At 36.4% G+C, this 18,122-nt stretch overlaps 1 protein-coding gene across 1 annotated transcript in view; it reads right to left on the bottom strand.

Moving 5' to 3' along the window:
• The window catches only part of LOC140152563 (liprin-alpha-1-like), a 322,649-nt gene extending 305,591 nt beyond the window's left edge, over window positions 1-17,058 (bottom strand). The window contains 1 exon segment of the mRNA XM_072174952.1: window positions 16,397-17,058. Coding sequence (XP_072031053.1) covers window positions 16,397-16,630 — 234 coding nt within the window. The 5' untranslated portion in view covers window positions 16,631-17,058.
• Window positions 17,059-18,122: the final 1,064 nt, after the last annotated feature.

Raw genomic sequence — 18,122 nt, 5'->3', positions numbered from 1 at the left:
GACACCTCATTTCCACTAATCTGATTGACTTTATTGAAGACAGGAATGAAACAATTATGTGTGACATCAATCTTGATATGTAAATCATTAACATACATTCCTTACACCTAGGTTATCTCCAAATTGAACCTTGTAACAATCAAGTAATCAAATCAAGAATTGATGGCGCATTATTACTAATCATTATGCAATACTTCAATGTATCTCGCTGTATATCTCTTAACCTTTATTTAGACTAGCGTGGGCTGGCTACAAGCCTCAAGCTCTTATCATACAATAATGAATCTAAGCAATTCACAGGTATCTTACCGGAATGTCAGTGACACAAGAGTTGGTTAGAGAAGATTCAACAATGCTCTAGGTTAAAAAATATGCCTGTATGTGCTGTTTTATGCACTACAAAATATCCTAACAATTCATACTTCCCAGAATTATGAATTGAATATGCGCATATAAATTCATGTTTCAATCATAGCCCAGTTCATGAGCATTGAGCACTTCATATATCTAATATCTAGCGCTAAAGAAATGAGTGCAGATTGCAAGAATTGGTTGAAGGTGGAGACAGGATTCCATTTAGAGGGGTTCTTGATATGAACAGTAGGTTCAGCTGTGCATGTAACTTTACTGCTTGTAGCAAAATGTACTTTTCAGACTGTTTTTACCACAAAAGCTCATAAATCGACCCATAGGTGAAGAAGGAAGTTTATACAGTTTCTATTTTTTTAATGTACAGCATGTCAGTGAAATTCACATTTTATCTCAGAATATCACTTATCCACATGACCTATAGAATCTTCTCTGAGAATCTTAATTCTATATTTTTTCACCAGATGTTCTGTGTGGTGTTTGGCAAAATGTTTCACTTGAAAGTTCTCAAATTATGTAAGTTCATATGCTGGTGATACACAATTTCTAGCACAACAAATTCAACTAACCTTGAAATTTTGATGTGTGACATCTTCATCAGAAGAAGTCCTATGAACTAATGAAGGTTGTTTCAAACTTTGTTGATCAGAACATTATTGATTACCCTTGTTCTTTTTTGATATAGGATAGTTACAGGCCTATAGTTTCAACGAACCAAACTTATCCATTTAGCCCCACATTTAGCCCTCCCCCCTATAGGATGGAACCATCTTTAACCATATCAGGCATGTTCCTCTTCATTCACACAGACTAATTGGCTTGACTTCCATGACCTCACTGTGTCCTCATCTACATTGACCTCACAACAAGTTCACACAAGGACTCACTCAATTGCTGTGTACACTTGAATGCCACACTACACATACATGAACCTACATGATGAAGACTTGTTCCAGGAAGTACAACAGCTTCAGGCCCTGAAAGTCACAAATCACCATTTATAATCAAAGCTTCTTGAACTAGAGTTTCACTTAAAAATGTAGATGTAAATAAGTTTTTATCCATTCTCCTGATGAAGTCTCCAAGTAATTTGAAGTCTATAATAAATATAGAATAAACTGATAATCTGATGAAAAATTAATATAGAATTATAACATTACAACTAAATGATGAAAAGATGCAAGAGATTTATGTCATCTTTGCTGGTATACATGGTACATGTACACTAAGGGAGGTTGATTTTGGAACTGGGGTCTGAAACAAGTGGAGATATCTGTGAATCCATGTAGAAACACCATTGCAACAAGTCATTTTTGTGGATATTACTGTAATTTTTGAGGAAATCCAAATATATTTTGGAAAATAAACCTGTCGAATTCGGCAACCTTGCACAGTGTTATACTGTGGGAGATTATGGGCTGATTTATGTACTTGTATTATAGGAATTATAAACACAGCCCAGCTTATTATTTGGTATCAGTTTATTTTTACATTAAAGGCAAAGGTTTCTTTTCTCTATTGATGGCACAATATCAGCAGTAAGTACCAAAATCTAATGATTATGATGTCACCATCGTGACCATCAATTGTCTTAAATTGCTATTTAGGCCTATGTCAATTTTAAGAAATGGTACAGAGGTCAAATGAAAAGCTATCAGTAATACAAGCAGGATGTGAAGATGTTGAGGGCAGTTTGTAATTTAGTAGAAGATGGTAATTTTCATGTAATTTTTCCCACAATCACATGGAGATCTCATAGGCCTACTCTCTTGGAAACTATACACCATTGGCTGTTCACTTCATCGGAATGAGCTTCCTTTCAGAGCAGTAGTTATAAGCACCATGATGGCAGTACTAAAAGTCCATCCACTTTCACAGGCCTCCTGGGAAAATTGTGTGAAACTGATCAACAGGATTTGCCACAGGTGAATGGCCCCCCTTGATCAGATGGAATTTGATGAAGAGTCACTGGATGATCTCAGTAGTGACCAGATCGAGGCTTCTGTTAGAGTATGTTCATGGCATTTCCCATGGAAAGGCCAGCCCAAGATTTGCAGCCTGGAAGGTAGGACCATTGAATCATGCACATTGGTTGACATTAGCAATAAGACTGATGTGTCTGTGGACCAGAGGTGCCGCTTATCTTGCAGAATTACTCTCCAAGAAAGGCTTCACCATGCTATCAAGTTCATTGTTGACGTGCATGCAGTAAGTTGGTTTGAGATCAAAAGGGACAGCAAGTTCCATATCCAGCAGCTGTACATTTCCTACATGATCCAGAGGATCAAGCTGCAGTCTGAAGAGATCCAATCTATCACTTTTAGGAACCTCAAGTACAATGCATTTGCATTGCTACCTAAGAATGTACTGTACTCCATGGTGAAGTCTGAGGATTTAGAAGTGAGAGAAACTGCACTCAAGAAAGTCTTGTCTATCAGAAGTGAAGAACCAGCAAAGAAGCGCTTAAAGAAGATCACACCAATTAATACTAAAGCCACCCATTGCATTGGTCGGAACTTATCAGCCTGTCTCAAAGTGGGATCTGTGAACCAGCTCTGACAGAAAACATTCCTGACCAGGTGCTTCAAGAAGCATTGCTGAATGGTTCCAAAGTAGCTGCCTGTTGAAAGAGCTGTGAAGCTGACATCTGAAGCTGCCCACACTGTGTATGGTCTTGAAGCAAGGCAGAATCACATCATAGCCAAAACCGCGAGTCGTCAGATGAGACCTTCCTTTGCTTCTAAGGGATCTTACACCTAAGGGATCTTACACTCAACATTATGGTGACCTTGGAATCTAAGCAGAAGTTAAAATGAAGTGGGGTTACTGAAATTGAGAACTATATTATGGTATTGTTGGTATTAGAATGACTCCTATATCTTGTATAGATAACACTTGAACAATTTTAAGTTAAACATAATGAGCAAGAAAGTGGCATATTTTGGGGTTGAAGAGTACAGAAATACAGCACTCCCAGGTGTGATAAAGGGTTAAACTTGAGAATGATTTTCTGGCATCTGATACATAGTGGTTATATTTCACATCAATGGAATGAAACAGTTTTCACATGTAAAATATTGATACCAGTACCAAAAAAGTTGCAAAAACGTAGGAACTTAATCACATACAAACTTCCCATAGTAAATGTGGTGCAAAGCTGCCGAATTCGACAGGCTTATTTTTGAAAATTAAAATAAATTAAAAAAAAAAATGCTTGATGGTAGAATTTTTTTCTTTGCATGGTGGTTAATGTTATGGCAAGTCACAGATATCTCCATTTGTTTCAAACCGAATATCTAAAAAAAGTTGAAAATCAACCTCCCTTAATGTACACCCACCCTTGCCAACTGCCACATGACATGAACAAATGAACAACTCCAAGACAACATAATATATTTTCTCAGCAATGTGTTTTGTTTCCTACATGTACTTTGGTTGCACATTAATATTGTTGAAATTATTGCTGTTGTTGGGGGTTTGCTTGACATCAAAACAGACAGCAGCATTTTGCTTCAAATTGTGAAATTTTAATTAAAAGCTTAGTATACCTCTACTTTCACCAGGTCAATCATGCCAAGTATACCCAACTACTCAGAATTACTTTTTGATTCAAGTTCATTGCACAAAATAAACATTGGCTAACAAAAGAGGCCCTGTCAAGTTTGTATTCTTAGCTACCCAGAGTTTACTTTATGATATCAAAAGGTTGTATGGTCAAAGATCAAATTCATGAAAATGTATAAATACATGTGTAATGGTACAGCCCTTGTGTGAAGCGCACAATTGACATCTATTGAACTATTGGTATTTATCATATTTGATCAGATTATGCAAACATTGCTTGCATTGTCTACAAAACCATAAGTAGAAATTTAAAGTTTGTAAGGTTTCTATTCTACTTCCATATTCATGTTTTATATATATTCATAACTTCTCGCAATTGTGTGCTTTCATACTTTAATCACATTTAATGGTGCATGTACCCCGTACATGTTTAGGGGTATGCATAAATAGTACATATGATCAAAATAGTTCAATATGATTGCAGTAAGAAGCTGGGAAGAAGATGAATAATGGTCAGAAAGGGCCGTCAATGTTTGGGAAAGTGCAGATGAAAAAGTTCAAATGAGCTCAGATGCCATGATTCATATAAATATAGCATTTCTATAAAGGGATCTACTTGAAAAAATATTTATATTATTTCTTTGCAAACAGAGGTCTGAGCCGTCTGATAGAGCTAGAGGCGGCATGAGTCCAAGTATTGGGCCAAAATAGTGAATTACTGGATGTGGGAAAGGGGGGATTTAAACAAATTTTGGTTGAAAAGGGGAAACCATTATTCCCATGGGCAAAATGTACTTAAACAATCTCATTATTTAGTTCACACTGTCAGTCACATCTGCATCAAAATTCAAACATAATTTCATTGGATGTAGAGCTGATACAGTTCACATCTAAACGAAATCCAAGAATACTCCGCATTGCGGAAATTACTCGAAAATCGCGGAATTCATAGGTAAAGCGGAAAACGAATTTCTGAAAAAAAAATATAAACAATAAGCAAAAATGGCTAGAAAAAGAAAAAAAAATACAATTGAAAAGAAATAAATAAAATACTAAATGAAATGGGTCTTCAAAATTCATCAAAATAAAGCAAATTCCGTCACAGATTTACCGTACAAAGCTCGAGTATCCCACAATCCTTAGCGCGCACGACTAAAAAGTAAGATGCTTGTGAAATTTTATTATGTCAGAAATGTGCTAAAATTACAAAGAGGAGAAAAGCGGAATTTAGCATTTGTAAAGCAGAAAATTCTTGGCTTTAATCTAAACTATAGTAAGAATGACCAAGTTGAAGATTAAACCGCAACAATGGATAAGAGGTGACAGTCAAGACTTCCATGGCATAACACTAAACTCTCTGCAGGATCTGTGGTCATAACAACAATGAATGGGTAGAATGTTTTGGAACTGAGAATAGCTCCTGTGTCAGATCAATCAGGTCTATTCATTTTTAAAATCTTTAACATAACAAAGAAAAGTATTTCCACCTATTTTAAGAGTCTTATAAGAATTGTAATAATTCTTATGTTTTTCTTTATTTTTGGAAAATTCCCTTAATTTTGACAGTTTTTGATTTTTTTTTTTGCCCACTTAGGAAGGAGCTATGGTTACCAAACTTTCAGGAATGGTAAATAAGCTTAATATCTAAATTCTCTCGTCAGTTTTTTTGGATAAAGTGTTTACTTTTTGGAAAAAATTATTTGTTCCATTTTTTATTTTAGGGAATGTTAGAAACACTGTAGCTTAAAATAGAAACACTTAATTGGAAAAAGCTGATGAGAGAATTTAGATATTAATCTTATTTAGCATCCCTGAAAGTTTGGTAACCATAGCACTCTTCCCTGTTGGCTAAAAAAATCCTAGAATTTAGGTAATTTAGTGTTTCTAGAAAAAAATCAAAAAATTGTAAAAAAGTACCAACATTCCTTTTAAATATATACTAAAAGTAACACTAAGTTAAAAAATAAACTTGGTTTTTATTTTGTAATATATTGGCAGCAAAATGAAACTTAGAACTTTTATATACAACTGCTATAAAGGAGTGAAAAATCAGTGTTAATAAAATCTTTATTCTAAAAAATGTGGCTATTTTAAGAAATTGGCAAAGTGCCAAAACCCCTTCCCTGTCCATTCAATGGGATTTTGAGATGACAAAAAGTTGCATAAATCAAAAACGCTTTTATGGAAAAAAAATTCTCATCAATACACACATCCTATATCATTTTCAAGGAGTTCTGAGCATGACACAGTAGCCGATAAAGCCACCATAGGGACATGTATTATATGCATGAAGATCTATAAACATACACTATTAAGGTTATTAATTATTTTAAACTGTTGTGATTTGGTAGTTCACAGCATCTTACGAATGGTAGTGAGCTTTGGCAAAAACTGCATTGCTCAATTCATAGCGAGTGTGTAGAAGAATTAAAATATCACAGATATACTTTTATAGGTGCTGCGGTTCTTGAGTTACGTTGTAAAGAGGGCTGAAACAACAACACTTTTGTAAAACGACATAACTCATTTTAAACAACAATAAATTAAGCAAGTTTGCAAAGTATACGATTTGTAGAATGAACTTTTGATAATGAAAATTGATTTTTAGGTTGCTTCGACCAACAATACCTCGTCTACCCTTAAAGCCACAATCCTTTTCTCCGAGTCCACATACAATGCGTATTATGCGTTCTCACTAGGCAATTTGGTGCCATGTCCTAGGTCCTAGAACGAGGTGGTCTCAATCCTACATCCTGGATATCTGATTGAGACCACATATTTCGCGTTCTCGACCACCAAGCTTGGAAGTGGACTCAATGTAGGATCGAGTCCATGCCCTGGTACCAAACAGGCCCAGTGAGAACGCGCCCTAATTGTCCCTTTCAAAATATTTCATTTGTCCCAATAATGTGTGATATTTTTGGGTGCAGAAAATCAAATTTGTTTGATGTTTTTCACTCTGGAAAACCTGCACATGTAGCTAAGAATTTGGAAACCATTTTTATTTTGTGTGGTGACCCTGTACTGCCTGAACCTATGCCTGAACCAGATAGCAATAGTGCTATACCAGTCAATAAGAGAGCTTGTGTCTTGAAGCCCTTCTCCTTGATGACATTCACTGGCATTCCCCCATGGCATTATTATTAGGAAAAGATTCCCCACCGAGCTAATTACTTCTGCTATTCGTTGTCTCTCTTGATATTTGACGACAGCCTTTGCACAAGTCGCCATCGTTTTGCTTACCAAACATCTAACTGTGCACCATTTATTACTGTCACTGCAATGAACTTCACATATAAAGATAAATACATTATCACAATAACAGTGCCCTGAAAGAAGGAAATTCACTACATTGTGTACATATGTAACATGCAGGTTGAACTTTGGGGGAACCATTTTAGAATATGCTTCATTATGAGTACTACATTTTAACTCGTGACAACATGATATTACATGACATTGCATGTCTATTAACCATGTTAACACCAATTTTGTAATGTGCAATTGCTTCAGCTTCTGCTACATACTTTGTACAATATGTAGGCATTATGATGTACACATGTATTGTAACAAGTTTACTAAAATGCACCACAAAGACAAAAGAAATCTGAAGATGCAACCATAGATTATGCAACATGTAGTCATGTATATTATGTAAAAATCAAAATGTAGGCCTACCTTTTTGGCGGGGGACTCTATAATAAAGAAGTGGAGTGTGACGTACATGTAGCAGCGATTGGTTTCAAATACTGCCAAAAAATAAAGCTCACAGTCACAAGGAAAGATATAGGTTTTAATAAATGAGATATTTGAGCCTGTTGTATTTATTCCCCATGAGCAAGATTTTTTTTTAGGGAGGGGGAAATACCCCACAAGCATTAACTTTGTCGCATGAATTTGTCTTAAATATGCCTGATCTCCAAAGCTGATCACCAGCCATTAGCATGAACATGTCAATGAATTCATTACCAAAAACACTTCATTTGCAAACTTTTGTTTAGAAATAGGGGGGATCATGGTCATTATTCAAATGTCACACTTTTTTAGCATGTAGGTTCAACGGTATACAACTATAACTTTTGAGGGGAAGCAGTGAAAACTACATCGCTTAAAATTCAAACTTGTGCCAAATCAGATCATAATATGGGGCAATTACTTAGTGAACAATCAGGTACATGTAGTCATTATAATGCCCTTTAAGCAGGGGCGGATACAGGACGATAAACTACCAGAGTTGTAGAGGGGGGTGTTTGAGGGTTGATGTGCCCCCCCCCCCATCATAAAGTGGCAGATGTCCAAAGCAGAAGTTAAAACAGCCACTTATTTACCCATACGCAGGGGGTGTCTGAAGGGAGATTCCCCCCCCCCCCGAGAAGTTGGAAAATTTGCAAAATGGGGGTCCAATTGAAGCCGTTTGGTGCATCATTTTACACTATTAAATGCTCAAAAATGATTTTGGGGGGATATACGGGGGCTCGTGCCCCCATAGCCTCCCCTTGATCCACGGGTGTTAAGCATACTGATAGTGATACTAAATGTTTACAAACATTGTTGTCACCTCAATATAATGCTATTGGTTTCAGACACACTTGCATTATATTATTACAATAGAGTAAATCACGTTATTGACTGCACTGAAGATGAAAGGGCATGTTGACACATCAAAAAGGGACCTGACTCAACTGAATTCTAACAAAGGTCTTTATTCCAAATAATTATATTCTGTTACATGTGTAGAATGTAGTGGACTGTTTGAGTTACTTACAGAAAATCAATAATCACTGCATAATCAATATTATGAATAAAATAGGCGAGGGTGAGCTGGAAAATATGTCAGTGCAATAATTCATGTAGCAAATTAATTTGAAGTCATTTTGCAATCATACACAATTTCTGTCAGCATCAAGAAATCTACAGGTAGATCTCTATGTTGTCAGTAGAATACTAGAATGAGTACATGTAGATATGATTTTGACAATTGAATCATACATTTTGTTTACTGTGACAGAAAAAAATATATTACAAAATCATATTACCTTCAACTTAGATGGGGTATTGGCCTAAGTACCGCTCTCATTAAGCCCCTCTTTCTCAAGCTCTTTTCTGATTTAAAATTAATATTTTCCTCCAAATACCCCAAAATTACCTTCCAATTTGAGCTCCACACACTTGCTTTAGAAAAATCTTCTGAGAAAAGGCAATAAAAGGCCAGGTTCTGGTGATTGATGATTCCATATGTCCTAAAAATTCATCAGGAGCCCATAGGCCTATACATGTACATGTATACCAAAAATTATTTGAGTGTTCCCCGGACTTCCCCCTCCCCTTTATAAAAACCCATCAGAAGCCTGTTACTGTACGTACATTATTTGATCAACCCCTTCGCCTGTACTTGTACACTCAGGCTCAGAAATCTGACGCAATTCCACAAATCGACTTGCCCAAGATTATCAAAAAACATCCAACCGGGCGAATCCTGACATCTATGTGTAAGTTCATTGCTCACCACTACTTTGAGTGGATGTGCACGATTCCGATTTGAAGCTGCACTCAAAGATAATTTTACACTAAATGCAAGTTCTGTAAAACCACTAATTTCGCTGGGTATAATTTCATGAGGACTTTGCATTCACGAAATTAAATCCTCTCGAATTTTATCACATTGAGAAATTTAAATGGGTGCCAAATTTGACAACTCAACACTAACAACTTCATAGATGTACATGTAGAATTCACCTCAGAATTCATTTTTTTGACTATGTGACATAATTTTCATTAGTATATCATTATTAGCCTCAAATATCATTTCAAGGATAATATAAATTCCACAAAGCCTTGAACTTTCACATAAAACTTGCTAGAAAATCGGGAAATAATGTACATATGTAGCTAATGTAGGTGTCTGTTTTTGTTGATCCATACACTGCTGACAAAAAAATGATTTACAAGTTTGATTTCTCGCTCATATTTTTTATTAAAATTACTTCTAAACATTTTAAAATACCTTTTTAAATCATAGAAACAAATGAAAATAATATTTTAGAGTGTTGTTTAGTGATTTGTACCATGAGAAAATAAGTTTTAAAAAATGAAAATAAGTTCCTTGATTGAACAAGGTTGTGGATACAAAGGTTGCGGATACAAAATGGCTGCACATATGGCCTGTACATCATGGTCAGAAGTACTTTAGTATTTTGTAATTATAGTTTGCATGTTATTTCCTACAAAAATGACCATATTTATGTCCGAACATTCTACTTGGGGAAGGTAAGGTGAAAATACCCAGCAAAGTGAGGCTAATTTTTTAAAATTAAGCTTCTGAGAATACCGTACATGATTCAGAATTCGTAAAATTCACATGGAATACTGTTACTGTATTTACTGGGATGTGATAAAATCCTGGGCTACATTGCCACTGCCGGGGTACTTTTGCCACCCGACCGGTAAAATGATATTGCCTTTAGTGCAGAGTACACAAAAATAACACTAGCCCATGTGAAAATATATTATATCTGTATGTAGTTCATGTGTATGGTGGTTAGTAACTTTGGAACATCATTTTTAAAATTTGGGGGTTTTTTACACGTTTTTTAAATTTTGCGAAATATCAACCCCACAGCTGTAAGTACTGACTTTACAAATTAACCCAATGTATTCTTTGATAATTTATTATGTTCAATGTATGTCCTTAATACTGAGATAAAATATCAAAACCCTCAATCTGTAGATTTGTACCCTCACAACCTAGTGAAGTGTTGGGGTTACTTTGCCACCCCATATCGGGGTAACTTTGCCACCCTAATTCATATGTTAGGCCGACAGTTTTGAATATAATATTGATTAATTATGGAATACCCTTCAAACCAGAATGAAATCTACAAGTTAGGTGGTTCAAAGGGTGTTCCAGAATTATCCATACTAATAGTTCTTATTATTTCAGATCAGATCAGATCAGAACCATGGGGCTACTTTGCCACCCAATGTATTGACTTCTAGATTGTTCAGATAGGTGTTTTATCATTGTTGTTATTTTTTTTTAACCCAAAGGATGGCAAAGAAGCTACAATCAAGTATACAGTTGTAGTTATACCATTGAAGCAAAAACATTAACATATTATTATCAGGCTTAACAAATGTACAGAAGTACACTGTGGAAGTGCCAAATTTCAAATACTTCCAATCACAGATCCTGGAATGCTTTTTGAGATTATTTATCCTATGAAATAAATGGGGTATTTGGAGCTCAAATTAACACCAATTCATGATATTTCTCTAAATTGTGAAGTTCAGTTTAGGTATTCAAGGTGAGTAAAGCTTAAATTCAAATGTTCATTGGCTTGATCCACCCATGGTTCATGACTCCAAATCAAAACTGAATAAACTTTATTGACCCTAAGTTCTGCAGTGAGACTGAATTCAAATATATTATCCTATTGTATGTGCACAGGTCTATGTGCAGGTGCTGGCAATTTTATTTCCATGGAATTTTAACACAGTCAAGGTTGAGATTTTTTTCTTTTGGAGGAATTACATACATGTAGTCTGCCTCACTAAAATGTTAATTAAATTTATGTATCATATTCAGTGTGATTTTCGGGTAATTTTGTGCCCGGGTACCCGGCGCATTTTTCGGGCGCGTAACCGGGTACCCAAAAAATTTAAAAAAAAAAAAAAATGCATTTTGATATCATTGATAGAGTATGACATGAAAACTATGTATCAATTTTCATATTAAAATTACAAAACAATTTGCAAAATTCAATTTTTTTTAAATATTTTTTTAGGTCAACCATGATCCTAGCATTTAGGTCATTTAGACACTACAAAACCAAAAAAAACTTTGAAAATTTTTTTTTTTTTTTTTTAAATTTGGTACCGGGCAGGGAATTTCCTGCCCGGGTAATAGGATTATCGGGCGGGACTCGAACTCCCGGGACTCACTCACACCCTTACTCTGTGGAGTTCAAAAAGCTGGGGCCCAGTGCCAGACGCCCTTAACCCTACTGCATGGATTAAAATTTGGGGTCCCGTGGAAATGTGGGAGAGGGAGCACAGATTAATAATCCATCTGAAACCAATATTTGCACTTTGACAGTCATCAACCCTTGGAACATAAGTTGGGTGTCATACAAACATTGAAACATCGTGCACGTACCATCTCCTCCACCAACAGTTCTCTTAACCAAGAACTTGATCACATTCAGCATGCTCTGTCGGTCTGCGGTTAGTTACACCAAATGGGCTTGGTACTGCTCCGGCAGCAACAAAATCACTCCCAAACCCAGAATGCAGTCTAACTCTTCTCCCCCAGCGGGCAATATCAATCTCCCATACATTCAGGGAGTTACTGAAGGACTTTAAAGCCGAAAATTTAAAAAAGCCACCCCCCCCATGCTCGCTTTTTGAAACTTGGTCCCATTAGTAAAATGATTTTAAAACTTTAGGGGCCCATCATAATCAATTTAAAACAGAAAAGCGTTATTTACTTTTGGTCAAAGTCAAAGTACATGTATGTAAGATTGTACTTTTGAGGGTGCAAATTACAATAATGATTGCACATCATTTCCTGCACAAAAATGGTCATATTTCATCAACAAATATTCCCAACATTCTAAATAAATAAATAAATAAATTTGCATTATTGGGTTCAAACCATCCAATTTTATATCAAACTTGGGTCATGGGAACCCTCATTGGAGTTCAATGTCCTGAGGTCAAAGGTCATTTGAGGTCAACTGGTAAAATACTTTTGGTTAAAATTTGGTCTCATATGACCAGTTTAAAACCATTATTATGTTTTGATGAATCCAAGTGTGTGAAAATATTGGATCCAACACATAATAACATTTGATAAAATTGGAAGCTTTATACATGTCACTTGTATGACCCACCCCATGACCCCCGATAGTGGTGAGTCACTTTACAAAGGTGCGTTGGATTTAACTATACCATGACCCACATGTGCGTCTAAACAATGACGGACATTTGCCGACAATGACGGACATTTGCCGACAATGACTGAGCCCCTCGTCAAAATTGTGACGCACATGTTAAGGATTATGATTGTCCTCATGACGCAAATTTGACTCACCATTTAGGTATTTTGACTGACACTGATGCACCTAACCATTGACGCACCTAGGTAAAGTGACTGACACTGACGCACCCCTCGGGGTATGTTGTGACGCACATATTGAGTAAATGACCGTACCCTGCGTCACTAATTGGTTGGTAAATGACCCAACCATGACGCACATCCCCCGGGGGTCCTAGGGTGGGTCATACAAGTGACATGTGTATTACGCCCAATATTTATTGGTCTCGCTTGGACGTCTCATCCAATATTTAAAAACTCATAGCTTGACCAATAAATATGGGCTCAAACGATCCAATTCTATATCATACTTGGATCGTAGCTGCATTATGGGTACCTTCATGAATTGGTGATATCCAAGGTCACATACAGAGCTCAAAGGTCATGTGAGGTTTTGTTTGTTTACCACTCATACAGTTTGACATATTTAGCATCCCAATCGACACCTTACAAACCATGACGTTTCTAGTTTAAAATGTTTTGTCGAACAATTTATTGTTATAATCAAGGATTTAATTTTACATTGTGACACTGGTATTATTTTTAATCACAGCCTATGTTTGATTTTCAGGCAGGGAAATGGCCTGTTTATTAAATCAGGCCTGTATTTTAAGTCATCATATTTACTTTCATCTTCATCATACATGTAGGCTCACTGTTAGGCCTACTACATGTATAACGTTCACATTTAGAATTACCGGTACCTGTCAACATTTTATGCCCATAAGTCCATAAAGATCTGTCTTTGTCATGACACTCTCACTAGGAAAACCACTGCGCAAGCATTCCACGTAATGCCATGACGCAATCAGCTGAAGTCATACCCACGGAATCACTGGACAGGCCAGCAAACTCCTGTCCTGTGGCTACAGGTCAGTGATCTTCTGCTTGGCATGCGAGGGTCCGAGGTTCAAATCCCTCAGTATCAAGTGAATTCTTCAATGTTCATCTTCTCTCCTTTTTCATTTCTTCTAATTTTGAGGTGAATTCTGTAATGAAGTTAATATATTTGGGTTGACAAATTTGGAACCCATGTAAAAATTTGAATCAAAATTAGCAGGGACTTTACAATGTACTTTTGTGAAGAACAATTTCTGGAATTTTTTCAAAATGTAGGGTGGTCTTTTTACTCAAAGGACAAAGGTGGGATAGTATCAGTACGGGTATGGCAGTCCTTGATACGGTATACTATACTAAAAGTACCGTATCGGAAAGTATGGCCACCGACCATATTACTTTTGGGAACAGAATTCAGAAGCTATGATACTCCGTCATTTTATGTTGGAATACGCCCAATATCAACGTAGAATTATAGGAATACATAATGAAAAATTATTGAACATTGTACTACCGGTACCATACATTTAAGCGCTTTGTTCATACTTATGCTAAGGCGCTATATAAATTCCGTTTATTGTTTATAAATGTGGCGATAAATTGGATGGAAATAAGTTTTTGTGATCATGAAATACCGTCACACATACGTCAGTATTATTAGCTTACTTACGATGCTTACATGCTTGGCAACTGAAAAAAATAATGGGGAGGGGGGATTATGTAAAGAGGGGAAGCGTTTTATAAAACAATTTACAGTTTGTACATTTTGATACTATTAAGGCCAGTGTCGACAGGTCCTCTGTCGGAATCGTGTAGACAAAGTGAAAAATGTCAACATATCGACAGAACTTTGTCCATGGCGACATAGTGCTAAGGCAATGGCCCAGTAAAAATTCTGTCAGGCAAGCTCATTTTCACTCAAAATATTGGCCATTTCCAATGTATTTTCAACAAAATGCAATGCCAAACCTTTTCTTTTACCTACTATTTCGCCAATTTTTCATGTTATTTGCCTTCAGGGGTCATACTTTTGGCAGTATTTTGCCTTGTTTTCCGGTGTAAATTGCTTGATATGAAGACAGCCATCTTGGAAATTTGCTGAAATTGACCTTTTCGGTAAATCCCATAAGCCTTTGCGAGTACACCTAAGAACTCGTCATTCTGCGTCACGCAGCTCCGCGCCGATGCGCACATTGTTTATCGAACATCGTTACTGCGCATTGCAAGTCGGCGTGACGTCATATGACGAGTTCTCAGGTGTACTCGCAAAGGGTTATGGGATTTACCAAAAAAGGTGAATTGCCGACGGTATTTCTAGATATTTTTAGGTTTAAATGTTTAAAATATTCCTAAAATCATGAAAAACAAAAGTCCTGGCATTTTTCGGAACCCAAATGTATGTCGCCACACACTGTCAATATACAAATATGTCGACATCAAAAAACGGTGCCAACCCGGCCCTAGATACTATGGAGGAAAATGGAATTTTATTTTGACTCCAAGCCTCAGGCCTTGTGAATTTGGTTGATAGGTGAGGACAGCACGACATTGTTATGAAAACAAGACTGTGCCGATGAAAACAAGTTACGGTACCTGTTTGTAAAATAACTTACTTCCATGTGCGCGTATTGGGTCAATTAGTGCTGTATCGTAAACTGGAATTAACGTACCGTAATTGTTCATTACTCATTTTGCTGCACGACTTAAATCTAATTCTCGATCTGGGCGCACTCAGTCGGTAACCGCGGTACACACAGATATTTTGCGTCAAGCGTATGTTGACACGATAAGTCGATGACCATACACTACATGGAGCCTTAGTTTGTGAGAATAGGGAGTTTTCGATTTCTACAGCGGATGGTAAAACCTTATCGTCCTCGACTTTGTAATGCATCATCCTCCAAATTCTACAACACGCGAAGGGTCTTTACAACTGTCGTGGTGACAACAGCAACGTTTGGGTTTTACTGTCACAGAACCATCCATCGTGGATATCGAAAACTCCCTATTCCCTAAACTAAGAACTGACATATTATGGCATGCGATCTTCGAATATGGCGCGGCCGTCGTCACTGGGCTAGATCAAGCAAAGTTAATTTTTTATTACTTCCGTGGTCCGAGCTCTGCACCAAGCGTAGACGAGCATACACACAGAAGAAGTAAACAATCACGCTGATTGGCTGATCAACACACTTGACAACAAGCCGGTTGACCCATTGGTCGTCGTCGGCGCGGCGAGTAGTAGGCGACTTGTCCTTGACCTTGTCACTTCTACGCGATCGCAATTCACCAGCGCGTACCCGGACCACGGAAGTAATAAAAAATTAACTTTAGATTGTGATCGTTTTATTCCATGGAAAGAATGCTTGACGCAGTATACAGCCTTATGGCCAAGTATTGTTTTCATTTATTACAGCATGATCTGCATGAATATGTCCGGCCTGACCTATTTCATAATTTGATTTTGCATGTTCATGTGTTTGCAACAGTCCGCATGAAGCAGGTCCGGCTGACTTTTTAAAGTATACTTACCCGAGGTAGGCTTGTAGATAACTGTTTTTGCAGTAAGTCCTTGTCTTTTCCAAGCTCCTCGCATCGCATCTCCGTATTGGATAATGCCTCTTGCGTTTCTCGTAAAGTTTCCATGAGCCTATCTCGTTCATCCAACATGTTAACCATGAGTTGCTCGAAATTAGAATCATCCCCATAATTAGAACCTCGTTGGGTTCCATCTTCAGATATTGTCGGCATCACGTCGCACATCATGGTAAATAGTGCTATTACTCTAAATATTCCAACAAATTATGCGAAATTTCGCTTAAAATAAACACACAAAGTAGCCCTTTCTTTGATGCACAATGTCGAGCCAATTGTGCCCCGTCGGAGGCCCTGTGGTTTACGATGACCTCACACGTACAAACTATGTGTACGTACACACAATGAATAAAGCCGGTTTCTATCACCCGTTTCGAATACTGATATCTTGTCGATTCCACGCCATGTTTCATGGGGGACTGAAAGCATCAAATCTTTAACAATGATTCCTGGGTATTATCCATCAATCAAGTTGCATTTCAGAGGAGAAATCAGTCAAATTCTGCTCTGAAAAGGGCTCATCTATCTCAGACTTCCATCGTTCACTTCTTCACACAGGCTGTCATTTTTCTGCCATTTTCGTCGATCATGGTTAAATTTCTTAGATAACGCCGTATGAAATATGCATTATCGTGTACTTTGCCAATATTATGATGAATAAAACAACATAATATATGGAATTATTATTATAAGAAAATACTGTTTCCCTTTTTATCTATTTTATCTTCATGTTTTCAAGAAAAAATACATTGATATCGTCGACTATTCACTCCCAACCAGCTATATTTAACAACGGCCTTGCAGCGGATGCCCTACCCAGTATTCACTGCGATATGACCCCACCCCCGATTAGATCCGTTTTTGGCGAAGGAGCACAATTAACTTTTTGTTCAGAAGTTCAGCAATTTTGGGGGGTAAACCATGAAATGAAATATATTCATTCCTTCATTGCTGTGAGTATTACAAAATATTTTCATGTTACTATTATTACTGGATAAAAGTGCTGGACAAACAAAGTCTTTAGTTGTAGTTGCTTGGTCAAATGTCATACTTTTTTATTTGATGTTTTATGATGTAGGCCTATAGGCCTATAGGCCTACGTACATCGATACCAACAGTAAAAATAACAATAAAGTAATAATAATATTAAATAATAATAATAACAGTATAACACTAATAATAATAATAATAATAATAACAATAATAATAAAATAATGTCTTCCTTAATAAATGTCTTTGTCTTTCTTTCTTTCTCTTTGTTTCTTATCTTTCTCTTCTCTTCTTTCTTTCTTTCTTTCTTTCTTTCTTTCTTTCTTTCTTTCTTTCTTTCTTTCTTTCTTTCTTTCTTTCTTTCTTTCTTTCCTTATTTATTTATTTATTTATTTATTTATTTATTTATTTATTTATTTATTTATTTATTTATTTATTTATTTATTTATTTATTTATTTATTTATTTATTTATTTATTTATTTATTTATTTATTTATTTATGATCTGGTGATCTGGTGATCTTTTGCGAGATGGATGCATCATGTGGATAAATTATATTTTTTATTCTTAGTGTATAGGCTATTGGCTTATTCCAAGGATGTCCACTCTCCGTGGTGCTCTTCCTGATAGTATTCAACCTCCTATTGGACATACTCAATACTGAAGACCAAGC

Source organism: Amphiura filiformis, chromosome 5 (assembly GCF_039555335.1).
Source record: "Amphiura filiformis chromosome 5, Afil_fr2py, whole genome shotgun sequence".
Classification (NCBI taxonomy): domain Eukaryota; kingdom Metazoa; phylum Echinodermata; class Ophiuroidea; order Amphilepidida; family Amphiuridae; genus Amphiura; species Amphiura filiformis.
The sequence above is the reverse complement of the archived record's forward strand: the minus strand, read 5'-3'. Positions and strand labels throughout refer to the sequence as shown.